Source organism: Arvicanthis niloticus, chromosome 2 (genome assembly GCF_011762505.2).
Source record: "Arvicanthis niloticus isolate mArvNil1 chromosome 2, mArvNil1.pat.X, whole genome shotgun sequence".
Classification (NCBI taxonomy): Eukaryota; Metazoa; Chordata; class Mammalia; order Rodentia; family Muridae; genus Arvicanthis; species Arvicanthis niloticus.
Window position 1 is genome coordinate 45,058,879 of NC_047659.1, and position 17,504 is coordinate 45,076,382.

Sequence of the window (17,504 nt, forward strand, 5' to 3'; positions counted from 1 at the left end):
CTGAAAAGACTTCATGGCTTATCAAGTTTCCACTGCAAGACAGCTAACACTCCACCCCCAGCCCCATCCCCCACACCATCCCCACACCCCTCACCCCTACCCCCCCCCCACAATCCCCATTCCCATCTCCTACAATCCCCACCCCCACAGTCCCCACCGCTCATAAACCCCCACCCCCAATCCCCACTTCTCATAAACTCCACCCCCACAATCCCCATCCCCCATAATCCCCACCCTCCCCAACCATCACCCCCTACAATAACCACCCCCCACAATCCCCACCTCTCATAAACTCCACCCCCCACAATCCCCACCCCATTGCTTGCTTTGGGGGGGATTGTGAAAGAAAAAAAAGAGAGCTGATGTAATACTGAAAGCGTGGCTTCTGGTATTTCTCTTGGAATTCCTTTTCTACTGAGAGAAAAGGGAAATGCCTAGAAAGGAAAGCCTGGAAATGGGATTGGCAGCGCGCTGGCAGCTAGGGGAGCAGAGCCGCCTGACCCTTGTCAAAGACAAAGGGGCAGTCTCACCCCACAAATGAGCACCGCCCCCAGAAAAGCAGAATGCCACTCGCAGAGGGATGCCAGGGGAAATGGGTAGGGCTTCCAGAGTGAGATGGAGAAGTCCACCTGCCAGACAGATGAGGACGTGCCTGTGTGGGCAGTTTAATCTTTGACTGCACCCCAGTGCAATGAGAATAAACGGGAAAACATCGCCATCTCAGAGAATAGTTCATCTACAAAACGTCTTCACGTTATTAGAATCCTGGATGGCTGGTTATAATAGATAGACTTTTCTCAGTCTTTGGGTGACAGGCATGAACCACAGAGTCTTCTGTAGACCAGGCTAGCCTCAAACTCATTATCCAGCCAAGTCCTGATCTCCATGCCTCCCTTTCCCAAATTCTAAGATTACACCCACCAGGAGACCCACTTAGTTTTAATACTTAAGACTCAATAAATATAGTTACTTAAGAGAGACAGTTAGGCCATAGGCATACCTTAGGATATGGTCCTGATATTTAAACCTAAAATTGGGTGTATATGGTAGTACATGCCTATACTCTAAGAACTTGGTAGGCAGAGGCAAAGAAGATCAAGGAGGGGGAGGGTAAGACAGAAAAAAAAAAAAAAAACCATTGCATTCCTTCGGTTATCACAGGAATAATTTTACTGAATATAAAAAGATAGCATGCAAACTGCTATTATAGTTCTCAGTAACACTGGGAAAGTTTCTCAAGATTCCAAGTTAGTGATGAGCAAAAGAGCCCAGAGGATAAAGGTGATTGCCACATAAACCTGGCATCCTGAGTTCAATCCCCAAACCATCATAACCACAAAACTGTGCTCTGCTCTCCACATGTGCCCTGTAGCAGCCCCTCAGCCCCACCAGCACACTAAGACTAAATAATGTTTTTTAAATCTTTTCTTAATAAAAAAAAAAATCTAATTTCATTTTCATGCTGCCTTGTCATGAAATTTAACAAAAAAAAAATTTTTTTTCAAGTTGGATTTGCAAATGTATCCAAATGGCCTTCTGCCTATAGACAGTTACTAAGGTCAACTATATATAAAAATGTGTAGCTATGTTCGAGCCCAATGCTGATAATAAAAACTGAATAACTTCATTACGTTGGTCCAAATCCAATCAAATGGAATTTTAAAAATTTAGAATGTTATTCAGAATACTTTCCTGAAAAGATGTGTGTGTGTGTGTGTGTGTGTGTGTGTGTGTGTGTGTGTGTGTGTGTGTGATGTACATGCCACAATGAGTGTGTGCGAATCAGAGGACAGCTTGCAAGTGTTGAGTGATGGGAACTGAGCTCTGGCAGCAAGCTCTCCAACCTGATGAATCATTAGTCCTTTAAAAGATTTCCTTGTGCCTTTTTTCAGTGTTTAAAAACCAGCATGGCTCTCCACCCCAGCTTATGTTAATATGCAAGTATGGGAATGGGTTTGAAAGACTATGTAAAGGAGACCGAGAGGGGGGAAGGGGTGCTAATGTGAAGGGGTAGGCGTGGAAGAGAGCCTTAAGCGGTCAGGGAGAGGGAGGGATGGGGGAATCAGTAAGAACACATTTTGTCTGAAAATGTTACATTATAACCCCACATTATTTATGCTAAATAAAAAGCAAAATATATACTGACCCAGAATTGTTCCTGTCTAAAAGAACTCCAGAGACAAAAATGGAGAAGAGACTGAAGGAAAGGCAGTCCAATGATCAGCCCAACTTGGTATCCATCTCATGGGGGGTAGGGGGTAGGGGAGAGGGCACCAAAGCCTGACACTATTACTGATGATATGCTTACAGACGGGAGCCTGGCATGGCTGTCCTCTGAGAGGCCCTACCAGCAGCTGATTGAGACAAATTCAGACACACCCAACCATCGGATTGAAGTCAGGGACCCCTATGGTTGAATTAGGGGAAGGACTGAAGAAGCTGAAAGAGAGAGAGACCCCAGAGGAAGACCAGCAGTCTCAACTAACCCAGGGAACTCCCAGAGACTGAGCCACCAACCAGTCAGCATACACAGGCTGGTCCGAGCCCCCTACCCCCCACCCCCTTCAGCACATACATAGCAGAGACCTGCCTGGTCAGGCCTCAGTGGGGGAAGATGCACTTAATCCTCCAGAGACTTGAGGCCCCAGGGAAGGGGGAGGGGGAGACACTCTCTCAAAGGCAAGGGGGAAGAGGAATAGGATGAGGAATTGTAGGAGAGGGAACCAAGGCAAAGACTGAAGTGTATATAAATAAAATAATTACAAAATAAAACAGATAGCCAGCATGGCCAGATCCTCTAAATATTTCAGAAAGAAGCAAGTCAAGGGTGAACAGGTCCCTTTCACTAGTCAACTCCAGGCTTTAGCTTGTCACTTCACAAAAGCCCAGGGCTAGAATCACCCCAGAGTTTGTAGTTTCTTTAGTATGCTCTGATGGAACCCTTGGCCTTCCGAGCTGACACTTACCAATGCAAGTACGGCTGTCATTGCTGTTGATAATATGACTTGGCGGGCAGAAGCATTCTCCTCCAAATGGCGTCTGATGGCATTGGTACTCACAGTTTAAGATAGAGCAGATACCCGTACCTAAACAGAAGGAAAGGAACTGCTAATTGGGTGGCTGTGGACAAGACTAGTTTACCTACTAACTTCCAAACAGAAAAAAACCCAAAGAGTGTGAATTTCAGCTGGAAAACCTGCCACCTCCTGCGATACTACGTAGCAAATGCTTTGTGTTTCTTAAGCCTCTTTTTCTTTTAAATTTACAACTACTGTTTCGTGTAGGTATAAAAGGCTATTAACTCCATTCATGAAAAATCAGGTCACAAGCTTTGGTAGGTCTGACTGTGGCTGGCTTCCAACAGTAGACTTTCAGGAGATTAGTTTTGTTTGTTTGTTTTTCTGCTAATATCTCTTTTCTAAACTTTGACCACTGATTACATACCATTTGTTTATTCTGAAGCTTTTATACTAGATCTTCCAAATTGAATGGGAGGACTTTTAGATATGACAAGTATTGGGGGGGGGGGCGGGGGGGCGGGGGGAGGGAATCCTTGAAGTTAGAATTAATTACATGCGCTCATCTGTGAAATTACCAATTGAGTTAGTGTCCAAATGATGATATCAAGTTCAAAATTGTCCCCTTTGAGATGTGAGATGTTCTCAGAATTGGGCTGACTGGGGGGAGGGAGACGAAAAAGGTGCCTATATACCAGTTTACTTCATTATCTATCCTAAGAACCACTGGAAGACAACGTACATACCCTAGGAATCAGAAGCTTGTTTTAGCATATCCAAACAAGACCAGTATAAGATATCAAATGTATGGAACAAGTTCAGTGGGTAGGGCATTTGTATAACACTCATAATTCTTTATGTCTGAGCCATAGTATCACAAAATAAAAAGCTCCCATGTTAAAGTCATCATGACTGTTATTAAAACAAGTTTCTCTGTTGGCATGTACTTTTGTTCCACTCTGGCCTTACCCAAATGACGCACTGTGGTCAATACCTTAGCAAACATAACACTTGCAGAGACTTAAAGATGTTCAAATGATAGGGTCTACTTTCCACTATCCTGAAACCATGAGTAGATTAGCAGGACTTGCCAGTGGGCTGGTACAGGTAAGAACTGCCATGTGACATAATTAATGTTTGTCAATGAAGCAACTGAATTGAGGTATTTTGCTGTGCAAATGCCAACTGATACTCTCCGAGTTTAAGAATCTGTTCTAGAAGCATTCTTGTCAGGAAGCGAGTTCCCATACTCACCACAGTATCTTCCACTTGTGGCGTTGTTCTCATCCTCTCCTTCTGGACAGTCCGGAACTCCATCACAAACTTTATCAATAGAGATGCATCGTCCAGACCCAGGACATGCCCATTCTCTTGGGTAACACGAATGATGACGCTGGTTACTTTCTGAAAGGGAAGAGAGTTATAAGCCACCCTAGAGATCTGACACTCTTCATAATCCATGGTTAAAAGGAGATATGGGCCAAAAATTCAAACAACCTATCTGTTGGAATAAAGTCTACCACCAGCCTTTTTATTGAGATCCTATATGATCAAATGAAACTATATAAATGCCACATTTTCTGAATGTGGCAGCCAACAAACATTGATAATCAAAGGAAAATTATAAGTCAAAGGTGGTGTTCCTCTGGAATACCAAAACCTAAAACCAATGGATGTTTCCCAGTAAGAGTCACCCTTCCATCTGGAACTGAGCAGTGAAAGGTACCCACTATATAGAGTGGACATTAGGTATCAGAGAACTGTTGGGAGGTTCTGCTAGTGACAGTGGTAGAGTGTATACCAAGGGCAATTGTAGGACAGTGAAAGCAAGCCTGGTTTCTGGTCGTGCACAGGCTAGAAACCGCCAGACCCCAGGCATTTCACCACACTCCCAGACTCCAGGCTCCTGTCAAGAGGCTGCAGCTCTCCATAGATTTGTGTCCTTTAGTCACATAGGGCACCACCCCTACTAGCCCCTTCACAGGTAGAGGCCATGACTACAGGTCACACAGCCTCAAGTCAGATCTCCATATTAATGAGTTACCTAAAGGCCAGAAGTGCTTAGCCAATTAAGCATTCCTTCGCTGACCCTCCTCTCTGCAAAAGATATTTAATCTCAGGCCTGCCCTGAGATACTGGGGTATGGTTTCTCATCTACTTTTCATCGAAATCCGCTGTGGGGAACAGTGAGGTAGACCTTCACCTACAGCGCCTTTGTCTAATCTCCAGCAGGAGACCTCTCTGGCATTCCCAGCCAGACCACCAAGCCAAGCCAAGCAAGCTCCCTCAACCAAACCAAGGACTCTCCTCCCCCTTTCTCTCCCCTTCCAGCAGTGGGCCAATCTAGCTCATACAACCCAACTTCGTTCTCGGCTTTTTTGCAGCTTCCAGCGGTGCCTGGAGGCCCAAGAGCCTGAGAACCAGACAGTAAAAGGGCTGGCTTTTGGCCCGGGGACCCTGCCACTTCTGCCTCCGCCCCTCCCTCTTCCCCCACCCCCAACTCTGCATCCTCTGGGGACCTCAGACTGTGCTCCCCACCCCCAGAACAGGGTCCCCAGGCTTCCCATAGCCCGAAGCCTGCCCGCTGCCAGCATGGGGAGAGTACAGTCAAACTTTCCATTCCTCTATCTCCCCAGTGGCCCTAGCCCTGTGGCAGAGCAGACATGTTCATCCCAGATGACAATTGGATAGGAAGTCACCTGTACCTGCCTATCCTGAGTTCCATCCCCATGCTCCCAGGGGAGCCCAGCCTTCAGTGACTCAAAATTGAAACTCATAGACAGCCAGGCTAAGGCGTTTTTAAACGCTCTAAAACTGCCTTTTCCCTCTTTCCCCTGGTTTATGACTTTTACATCCGTTAAAAACAAATAGTCTTGAAGGAAAAACAAAGGTGGGGCTGGAGCGATGTCTCTGTGGCTGCTCTTCCAGAGGTCATGGGTTCAGCTCCCAGAAACCACATGGTGTCTCACAACCATCTATAATGGGATGGGATGCCCTCTTCTGTCAGGAGATGTACAGGAAGACGGAACTCTCATATACATAAGTAAATAAATCTTTTTTTTTTTTTTTTTTTTTTGAGAGAGAGAGAAAGGCACTTTCCTTAATGATGGGAAGGAGAGGGTTTATCAACTGATGTTGCAGCTGGGTTCTAGAGGAGTCGCCTCCTTCTAATCTCTAAAGGAGGAAAATGATTCTAGGTAGGAATCTCCTCTAGTCCTTACCACATCCATCCTCATCACCAGAATCCTGGCAGTCATCATCTCCATCACAAACCCAGTTCTGGTTAATGCACTGGCCATTGGAGCAGGTGAACTGGTGGCCTCCGCAGGTGTCATAGTCTGGAAGAGAGCAATAGAGCACCGTAGGTGGAGGTATTGTTTCCCTAATTGGTTCTTGGTTGTGTCAATAAAAAAGGCAGAAGCCAATCGCTGGGCAAAGGGGAAAAGGTGGGACTTCCGGGTGAGGGGATTGGGAGAAGAAAGGAGACAAGGAGGAGGATTCTGAACTGGCAGTGGAGCAGAGGAAGCAACAGGCATGTAGGTCTCAGGGCACCGATAGTTTGTACCTTCCACTAGCCAAGGAGGATGGGACCGGATATTCTTTGAGCCATTGAGTTATCTACCTAGTTTTAAAATATTAAGGTTGTCTGGTGTTTTACATTCCCCTCAACTAAGGTGGGCAGGAAAAAGGGCATAGCCAGGGCAGTCTTTGGTGGCTTGGTGGAGTTAGCTGTTGGGTGGTTGGCCAAGGGATAGCGATGGCACCTCCCGGCTTTCATAGGAAAAGGGTCAGCTGGCAATTGGTGGAGCTGAGTGAGGCAGGTGGGCAGCTGCTGATCACAGAGCCTAGCTGGGAGAGCAGAAAGAGCTCTCAAGAAAGAGCAAGTGTGTTTTTAAAATGACACGCATCATGAGCACTACACAGGCACAGTCCCTGGGGGAAATGAAAGGGTTCATCCCGCCCACATCACATTCTTAGAACTAAAGAGTCTGCATGCATTTGAGCATTAGTGTCTTGACAAAGAAAAGGAAGAGGGGGAGGAAAGAGGAAACGGAAGAAAAAGAAGAAGCATTGTAACTATCATCTGCACCAAAACACTCCGAGTCACCCACTCTATGATGCCTCAGTCTTTTTAATTCACTCACTGAAATAACGCCCAGGTTCTAAGACCTAGGTCCCAGAAAAACAGGGAAATGGGACACCAGCCAATCAAAGCAGAGGAGAGATTCTAGAAGGCAAATGGTCCCAGGAAGCTGGTAAGTCATGGGAGCTGATAAAACTCTTATCGTGATTTTTTCTAACTTTGTAATATCCCAGAAAAGGAAGTTCGGAGTACAGCTACGACACAAGCCTATTTCTTGGATCAGAAGGAAAGGTGTAGACAATGCAAGTCATTCAAAGACAATGCAAGTCAAAGCAACCATAGGAACTTCCCTGGCCTTCTAACTTTAATGCAATAGGAATTTCAAAATCGGAGCTAGAACATTGTTAGCAGGAAACTCTTTTCCCTCAAGTTTTACTGTCAAGATCAGAGTCTTCATCGAGAGGACAGGACAAAGAGGAGACAAGGTCAGAGAAAGATGGAGGAAGAGGACAAACTGGATCCACATGGCTTGAAATAGCCACAGTTAGCTATGAATATCATAGAAGGGCACTAGAGTTATGTAGGGCAATTTGTCCAATATAGGTGGGCAGTTTGCATCGATATCAATTGGCTCTGAGTTCATTGTGTGGGCGTTTTGTGGGTTGAGAATTTGCTGTTATAAATCTGACTGACCACTGCATGGAGATAACCAACACAGCGTGGATTGTTTTTTAATTATCACACGCAACATGTGGTATGTTAGTATTTGGGAGAGGAAGAACTACCCCTCCTTTATCACATCTTATCACATGACCCAGCATAAGGAAATCACCGTACTGCAATTGTGCTCATCGCTGTTATCTTCACAGTCATTGTCGTGGTCACAGACATAGGCTCGAAGGATACACTCTCCACTGCCACATTCGAATTCTCTTTGAGAACACTGCGTTGTAGCTGGGACACAGGGTTGAAACGAGAAAGAAAATGAGATCATTTCAATTCAGTTGTCACCATCTAATTTCATTGGCAGATTCTGCCTCATACTGTTATTCAGAGTGACTTATTAGGCAGTGGGGTGCTTCTACAACCAGTCCTTGGGGAACAGAAAGGGCTCAAGTTGTAGCTTCCACCAAAATCCATGGTGTCAATACTCCCAGTGGTGGTTGATTTCAAACAACTAATATGGATTCAGTGGACATGGGCTTGGGAAGAGATGTATCCATTTGTCCCTCCCCAGTCAGTATAAGCCATCATCAACTTGCCACCATCCTTTTTATGGATATGACTTACTGCAGTTAGCTTCGTCAGAGGAGTCCCTGCAGTCAACTTTGTGGTCACACTTCTGACTCGTGTTATAGCAGGCTCCATTGGCACAAGTAAGTTGATCACATGTTGGATAATCTGTTTAAGAAAAAAATAGCAAGCCAACCTTAAATAAAGGCATTCTTTTAATGGACATTTCCTGAGATACTGCCATATACTAGGCACTAAATATGAGATGGTCCCTGACCTCCCAGAGACAGAGTGAGAAAAAGGTGCATTAATCAAATAATGACACCCACAGTAAATGATATGTGAATACAGAAATCTCCAAACCTTCACCATAGGAAGATGTGGGAGCTAAAAGAGGTAGCTTTTGAGATAAAAGCTGAAGAATTAGAAAATACATAATGATTCAAAATTGAACTTCCTCGTATACAATACAAATCGCCTTCTAGAAACTCATATACTGTTTATAGATGTTCTGGGAAGTGAAGGACCATGTCTCTCATTGGAGGGGAAGGGACCAAGCCTAAATGTCAGACTTCAGCCAAGGGCAGAGAAAATAGCCAGTGGGTATTTACTCAACATGCTTGCTCTGTCACTGTATATGAATAACTAGCACACAGAGCAGAGGGGCCTAAGAAAACAATGTCTAGTAGACTGCTTTGAAAAGCAGTAACTGCTCCCCAAGCACAAATCACTGTCATCCCTTGGTAGCCATAGAGACCTTATTTAAAATAATGTGGATTTGTGCATAACCTGTACCTATCCTCCCCTACAACTCACAGATCTTTAGATTGCTTATGCTTCCTCATATAATGCAAATGCCTGCAAACACATGTCACACTGTTATTCAGAGTGAGAGCAAAGGGAAAGTCTCCACTTTCAGCACAGATGTTTTCCATCTTGGAATTAGCTGAATCCACAAATGTGAACACACACACACCTCAAGATTAACTAGGTGCTTAACCTGGTTTTCTGAGTCACAGAAGAAAATCAGAATGTCCAATAGAGGGAGGGTCTGGTATTTGTCTGCCATGTTTCTCCATATTTGAACATGTATCCTTTATGACACACATCTGATTGTTTTGCTCCTCACATAATGACACCCTTTGGCTCATGGATCCTGCCTTACTTATCAGGATCTTAAAAATCGGAAATTCGAACAACACTCAAGTATACTGGGAAAAAAAAAAATTGCTTACTAGTAACCAGGAAAGGTAGCTCAGAACTGTCACTTCAGGAAGCTGAGGCAAGAGGATTATTTTAAGTTAAAGAAAAAAAAAAAAGTCTGACCTACATAGTGAGTTCTAGGCCAGCCTGAGACACATCATGAAACTCTGACTCAAAAAAGGGGAGGTGGGCTGGAGAGATGGCTCAGTGTACAAGAGGTCCTGAGTTCAATTCCCAGCAACTACCTGGTGGCTCATGACCATCCACAATGGAATCTAATGCCCTCTCCTAGTGTGTATAAAGACAGAGTGTGTGTGTGTGTGTGTGTGTGTGTGTGTGTGTGTGTGTGCTCTTTTTTTTTTAAAGCAGGGGGGATGAAGAGAAAAGAGAGAAGCAAGAGGAGGAAAGAAAGAGAAAGAACAGGACACTATTGCTATTCAGTTACCACAGGCAGCTATGGAGTTAAATGTTGTTGTTTTGTTTCTGCTTTACTTTTGTTACTGTTTGTTTCATTTTGTGGTAGAGTCTTGCTATGTAGCCCAGGCTAGCCTGTCCTCAACTCATGATCTTCCTGCTTCATTTGCCCTAGTGTTGGGATTATAGACATGTGGCATCACTTCTGACTTAATATTTCTTATATAGTCCTTCAAACCAGTGTGGTCTCATTGTCTTTCTCACTGAGGATTATTTTCCTAGTAATTCTCTGGTTGCCTTCAGATCTATTTTTAATCAAGGAAATGGCAAATTTCGAAGTGAGGATAGCACATCCCCAGCCTGAAGCTAGAATTGTACTGAAGAACCCAACTTGAGGTTTTACAAGCTTACTAAGATATGCCATATAATTCTTTGGATGGTCTTATCAAGCAAAAGCTAGGTACAGATTCCTTGCTTAAACTGCATTCACCTTGTGCCAGTGTTAAAGATAACCTCTTGATTAACTTTCTCCCAGTTTTCTATAGTAAATGAATAGGCCTACATCCTCAGCTCCAGCAGTTCAAAAGTGGGCATATATATATAAGTATCCTTGCATATTTCAATTTCCAAAGTTACATGCAGCCACTCAGTCACATCACTTCAACAGAAGGCTCTTCACTAGGGACCTTAGTAGCTTTAACTCAAAATGAATGTGTCCTAGGTGCCAGCAGCTCACTGAAGTGAATGAGCATGCCCTTCATACTTTATATGGGAAATGGACAGCCACAGGGGATGGACAGCTACAAGACACACTTCTTGTGCTCTAGGGAAGACTAGGAAAGGTTACATAACCTGAAGCCTTTGTAAGAACAAAGATTTCCCCCGCCCTGCTATGCAGCAGGTATCTTGGTGACTGCCATGTGTACCTACAACTATGTAAAGGGCATCTTGGGGCCCAAGAACTAGAAGGATCCACAAACTCTAACAAAGTGTAGTCCACCAGTGTTTCCAGGAATAGATTATTGGTGGAACAAAGGCCAAAGTACCCGTGACTCAACATGTGGTCATGTCCAGCACTCACTGTCTGAGCATATCGCAAATAAACAAAAATGGGGGGGGGGGACATTGGAAAGATGACTCCACAGTTAAGAACACCGGCTGATTTTCCAGAGAACTTGGGCTCAATAACCAACACCAACCCAATACCCACATGGCAGTTCATAATCATCTGCAACTCCAGTTGCAGGGGATAAAATAGCCTCAGCACAGACATACATGCAGGCAAACACCAATGCACATAATATAAAAATAACTTTAAAAAAAAAAAACAGTAAAAAAGGGTTGGAGAACACGCTGGACCCTTGTCCAAAAGAATGCAAAAGAATGAAGAAAAGTGGTGTGGTTAGGCTGTCAGGTAACACTGTCCGCTCGCTCTCTGGGGGCTTCTACTTCTGAAAACTGTAAGGTGAAGCATCAAAATACAGTTTTAAAATAGCTAACTAAAATTTTAAATTTGTTCTGATCTTCATTTTACAATAGCCCCAAACTGAATTCCTCCTTAGGCCAGTGCTCTTTGCTATGGAGACGCTATGCTTCACAAAAGTGCCTTTAATGGTCCACTCTGTTTATTAATTCTGCCTTCCAGAGCTGTACAAGGCCAGGTGAGGTCCTCACTCAATTCCCTCCCCATCACCCACCCCACACCATGTGCCAGATAGCTCCAGGAGTCAGTTATCTAGCCTTCTGAGAGCGGCATCAAGCTGAGAAAGCCAGCCCTCTGCCACAGATAAGCCACCTGTCAGGGGGGAAATTTATTTGGGTTTGGTCTGTGGCTACCACATTTAAGGTGACTGTTATGGCTAGGAAAGATCTGGAATCAATGTGCTGGGCAGGGCTCTTGTTTTCAACAACCATAAAACTTAAAGAACAGTTAAATCAGCATCCTCTGACAAGGCTCTTTCCCGGCAGCTAACAGGGCCAGCTTTATGTCATCAAGGTGATATCAGGATGGCCAGAGGTCAGCTCTCCCGATGAGGAGCAAACAGCTTTTGTCTCCATCTATGCTGATAATGAATCTCTCTCAAACAAAAGAGGACAGGTCACAACTCCAGACCCTACACATCTTCTGGCCTTTTCTGCAGGTACTTATGGTGCATCCTCCTTCAGGTATCCACCCAAAACAAACACTTCCAAATTTCCCTTGCTGAAAATATTAAGGAATTTCAAACCAATTTAAGAACAGGAAGTCATAATCAGGTGAGTTTCCCATTGGGCAATACATTTGGCAAGCCTGCACCTAACCTTACATTGTTTTAACCACAGAGCAAAGCCACCCAATGACTGTGGTGTCTTGCAGAATTGTCAAGCAGAGAAAGTGAAATGAGGGAGAAACAACACCTCAGCATCAGCTTCGTCCTGAGCCAATTAACTAAGACAAAATTGTCACACTCCCTCACACTACACACTTCTTTTTCCTCCTGTCCCATTGGAGTGACTTGTTCTTCCATGTTGACATCTGCCACAAAATACACACACAACACTATGCTCCCTTCTTATTGATTTGGTTTTGTACAAGAAACTTTCATGCTATAGTCCTATTTACATAATCAAGGAGGGGGTTGCGAGGTCGATGGCACCCACAGAGGCTGGCAGATCTAGGAGTCCAGCTTGGTCTATTTAGTGACATGCACGACAGCCAGGACTTTAAAGTGAGCTTGCCCAAAACAAAACAAGAATCAGGGAGGAAGTCATCTGAACAGAGCAGAGTACCTGAGCCTCTAAGAATGGAATCATTACTCCAGAGAAGACACAGCTCTAAGTCTCCATTCTTCATTATCAGAGTTCTATAAAAACAGAAAAGAATGCACAGGGCCTTAGACCCTGAGTCTGAGGCAGAGGCAGGTGGGAGAGTTGAGGCCAGCCTGATCCACATGGTGAATTTCAGGTCAGCCAAGGCACAGAGACCCTGTGAAAAGAAGAAAGAAAGGAAAGGGAGGGAGAGATGGAGGGAGCACAGTAGGACAAACTAATTATAAAGAGAAGGCGTCTTCAGTGCATATCAAGAAAACCAAAGCTCACTGGGGAATGATGATCCACCCTTTAATCCCAGCACTCAGAAGGCAATGTCTCAGAGTTCTGTAGGTCACCTTGGTCTACAGAGTTCCAGGACAGCCAGTGCTACAGATAGAGAAAGAAAGGAGAGGGGAAAAAGGGGGAGAGAGAGAGAGAGAGAGAGAGAGAGAGAGAGAGAGAGAGAGAGAGAGAGAGAGAGGAAAGAGGTAGGAAGGAAAGAAGAAGAGGGAGGGAGGGAGGGAGAGAGGGAGAGAGCATGCTAAAGCCCAAGATCACAGAGCAAATAAGAAGTTACTGATCCACAAGTACAGCCAGATACCAAGATCTTCCAAAGTCATTCTTTTACTTAATGTCTTGTACTCTGCTCTCAAACAGGATGACCCGAGGGATGTAATGATTTACCAGAAAAAAATTTACTAGTTTGTCTAGAAAAATCCAACCCTCAGTCAGGAATACAACCCATAAAGCTAAGTAAGCAAATATTATCAACAACAATATATTGAAAACTAGGTCCCAGAAATGAGTAAAGTATTCAATATACATGGATTTTTTCCCATCATCATAAGGTGAACACCTTTTTCCATTTTGTAGATGAGGAGCCTGAAGCACTCAAGGGGTTGAGGAATGTCACAAAATTGGTAAACTGGAGAGCCAGAATTCAAATTCAAACAGTCTGGTTCACCAGACTTCCAAGGCAATAGGCAAAAAAGAAAGGATCATGAATGGAATGGTAATAGAAAAAAAAAAAATCAAATCCCAGGATCCAGCAGGATGCAAGTTCAAGGCCAGTCTGTGCCACAAAGTGAATTCCAGATTAGCCTGGGCTACAGAGTGAGGCAGACCAAAGGAAGGGAGGTAGGAAGGAAGGGAGGGAGGCAGGGAGGGAGACAGGGAGGGAGGCAGGGAGGGAGGCAGGGAGGGAGGCAGGGAGGGCGGGAGAAGATGGAAAGAAAACTACTCATGGCAATGAAGTGTCTTTCTCTCAACTTCCCAGAAAGTTGAGGCCCACTCCATAGTCTTTAACCACATAGCATATTCTATAAAGATGTAATTTGATATGTAAAGCAGGGCTGAAGGCCCCCAGTTCCCACCTAGCATCTAGACACACACCATCTAGTGTGCAGTGACCTGAGATTAGACTCAGAAACATGCCTGAGAAGAAGCCCTCCTTCCACCTACACACAAACAAACCTGCAATACAGAAGCAAATGGTCCAGAGTACAAAAGAACAAAATGCCCTCATAGGACACGCGCACAAATGTTAACATACACCATAACTCATGGCACTGTTCCAGTATAGGAGTTACAGGGCTGCGTGTTGTCAGAGCTGACCAACACCTTGATCCTGTTACTAGCTCCTCCTCATGCTTATTTTCAGTGGTAAGCTGCACCTCAGAATTGTAAAACTAATATAATAAATAATAATTCTTCCACATCACTGGTATCAAGGCACTTTAGATGGAGATATGTCATAAAAAAAACCCTGCTCTGCAGAATTCTCATTCTGTTTGAGGCAGTGGAAGAACAGACACCAACACAAATGCTGTCCACAATAAATAGAGCAATGTACACACAAAAAAAAATTATGAAAAAAGAGCAGGGTAAAATAGCAATAACTCCTTAATAAGATACGATTTGAACAAGAAGTGTTAGGTATGACAAAATATTGGTGACTGGGGGAATTGAGTGTTCCCGGAAGTTGGATTGGCTGCAGGCAAGTAGAGCTATGCAGTGATTGGGGGGGGGGGGGGGGGGGGGCGGGCTTTGTTGTGACAGGGGATAGAGAAATTGGGCAACAGCTAACTGTGATCTTAGAATTTTTATAACGTTAGAGATATTTATAAAGTTCTTGTTTGAAGTACACTAAATAAGAGATTTATTTTTTTCTCTCTCTCTTTTTTTCCTCAGATTTCAGGACCTGGAATGCTGGCTCATCGTGAGAATGTTAAGCAGGTACAACTGTACTGTGATATGTGTGCCAGGGTCACCTGAGCAAGGCTCATTGGGCAGCCTATTGTGAACTGAGGCTGAGGAACAGTGCGTTCTTCTCGAGAGCCCTCATGGTCCAGAGTGACTCGAACTGTCTTCATTACCCGCTTCCCACTGTGGCCCCAGCTGGAGATTCCGCAGTTAGAAAAATGTTTAAATTCTGAACAGAAAGTCAATAGAAGTGAACCATCAGGGACAAAGCAACCCCAGTTGCAGGCAGACCAAATACCTCTGCTTAGGAGCAAGAAAGCCTCCATTGTAACAAGGATTTTTTACCCTTTCTTTAGCATTCCTAAGTAACAAAAGAGAGGGCTGCGAACCCACGATAATTAGCGATAGTTTTACTCACGACAAAATCGTTCCTATCTGGTGCTCAATAAAACAAAAATAATCTTTTTTTTAACCTCCCTGAAAACGGCTACTCTTTTTGAGCAACTGAAAGTCACTTCAGTATATTAAATGAATGGCCTATAATTGGTGCATTGTTCTGATGTTTATCTAGGACTCTGCATGAGTGGTTTTGCTTGATGCTAATCCCATTACAAGTAAAAGGGACTGCAGTTTTGAATCTTTCTGGCTCCTTTTAAGAAAAGAAATGGGCGAGCTGTTTAATATCAAATGCCATTTTACAGATGAGTAATAAAACACTAGTGTGTGTGGTGGAGGGGGAGCCTGTAACTGTTTCAACGCTTTTAGCATAAGGAGATTTCTCAATGTGGAGAATAATCAAAAGGACCTGAGGCATATGAAAATATAGCAGGCAAAAAGGCCAGAGGCATTAGGTAGTTCTTATATCAGAGGAAATTTGTGTTGATAGGGAAGGATGCAGGAGGCCTAGCTTCAAACTCAAGGCCCTCCTGCCTCAGCCTCCCTAGCTCTGGGGTCACAAACATGTCTCTCCAATGCCTATCTCTTACTTGACTTTACAGATGATCCAGTTATTGGGACCTTAACCGTTTTGCCTTCCTCCCATCCATTGTCTACCTTCTCCACCTCCTTAAGAATATTCCTGCACATCATTCTTCGTTCCAGAAAGGAATTCCTGGAATGGATACAAGGTGTTCTGTCTCGGAGAGCAGTGCTTCGGCTTTAGAAACTTAGAAGGCTAGGGATCATGACACAGAGGTCTGGTCTCTCTGGCACAGCTACAAATAACAGAGCCAAGCTCCTTGGTCTTCAAATACTGGGAAAATAAATTCTCTGGAGCCTTTCCTACATCTGCTACTATGTGTGAGTGATTTCTAGGTGTCTGACAGATCCAGACCCATTTTCTTACTTCTAAGAAAAGGGGAACAAAAGTCATCATCATAAGCTCGTTTCAGGTTTGCCCACAAGCAGTGACTTCTGGGCAGAAGAACTGAAGAAGAAAAAAAACGGGGGAGCTTTTTAAGTTTCTTCTCCCTTAACCTTTGATCACATAAGAATATAAGGCAACTAGCAGCTGCTATGGATCCAAACTCATGTTTAAGACACCTAAGTGTCACTGATGAAATGGATCTCAGCAAGAGCTCTCACCAGCCACTGACATCACAGGCATAGAGACAGCTTGACACACAGCACTCTCTAGAGAGGACTGTTGCTTTGCTGTAACACTCCCTTCCTGAAGGGTCCAGGCATCTATTCTGCCCATCAGTCCATTTCCAACTAAAGCAGCAAGAGGGTGGCTTTGCTCCAGAATACATCCGACAATGTTTGAAGACATTTGAGATGTCCTGATAGGGACGCACTACTGGCATCTGATAGATAGACATTTCTTGCAGTACATAGAGCAGTCTAGAATTCTCAAATCCTGGTGTGACTGGTGCCAACACTGGCAACATTAGATCCAGCTAATTTCCAGGAGATCCAGGAGACAAAAACAAGCAAGCAAGCAAACAAACAAACATGGTGAAGGACAACAAAGGATACAAAGAACCAAATCCGGACTAGAAAATTCTAGGACAGGACTTCCTCCTCTTCCTCCCCCTCCCTTCTTTCCCCCATTCCTCCTCCTTCTTCTGAGTTTTGTTTATGTGTAGGAGTGTTTGCCTGAAACTTTAAAAAATCTTCCACAAGGAAAAAAAAAAGCCATAAAGAATAACATTTTAAAATACAAACTATTAGCCAGGTATGGTACTTTTAATCCCAGTACTCAGGAGGCAGAGGAGATGGATTTCTATAAAGGTGGGACAGCAAAGCTACATAGTGAGACCTTGTCTCAAAAAAAAAAAAAAAAAAAAAAAAAAAAAGCTATATACACTTCAAGTCAATAAATTTTATAAACTTTCATTCCTGATGCAAGGCAAAAGTCAGAGATGGTAGTATATTTATAGCCCCAGCACTTTGGAAGACTCAGAGTTCAAGGTCACTGTAAGACTGAGGCCAGTCTGGGATGCATGAGACATGCCCTCAACTTACAGTCTTTGCTGGGTAGCTGGTGAATACCAGCTCCTTCTCTGAAGAGACTCAAACACTCTTGTGGTCCCCATCCATGCACACCCATACTGGCACTT

General features: G+C 44.0%; 1 protein-coding gene and 1 long non-coding RNA gene across 3 annotated transcripts in view; one reads left to right on the plus strand and one right to left on the minus strand.

Moving 5' to 3' along the window:
• Lrp2 (LDL receptor related protein 2) overlaps positions 1 to 17,504 on the minus strand; it is a 160,701-nt gene that overhangs the window by 105,159 nt on the left and 38,038 nt on the right. For both annotated transcript variants that reach the window (XM_076928864.1, XM_034495021.2), the window contains exons 5-9: positions 8,392 to 8,502; positions 7,939 to 8,055; positions 6,239 to 6,355; positions 4,272 to 4,421; positions 2,967 to 3,086 (exon numbers count right to left, since the gene is read on the minus strand). In XM_076928864.1, coding sequence (XP_076784979.1) covers positions 2,967 to 3,086; positions 4,272 to 4,421; positions 6,239 to 6,355; positions 7,939 to 8,055; positions 8,392 to 8,502 — 615 coding nt within the window. The remainder of the gene's footprint in view (positions 1 to 2,966; positions 3,087 to 4,271; positions 4,422 to 6,238; positions 6,356 to 7,938; positions 8,056 to 8,391; positions 8,503 to 17,504) is intronic.
• LOC143441324 (uncharacterized) lies at positions 7,002 to 16,214 on the plus strand. Its single transcript, XR_013108622.1, has 4 exons — positions 7,002 to 7,273; positions 11,920 to 12,092; positions 14,932 to 14,976; positions 15,942 to 16,214. It is a non-coding gene; the product is annotated as an uncharacterized LOC143441324 (long non-coding RNA).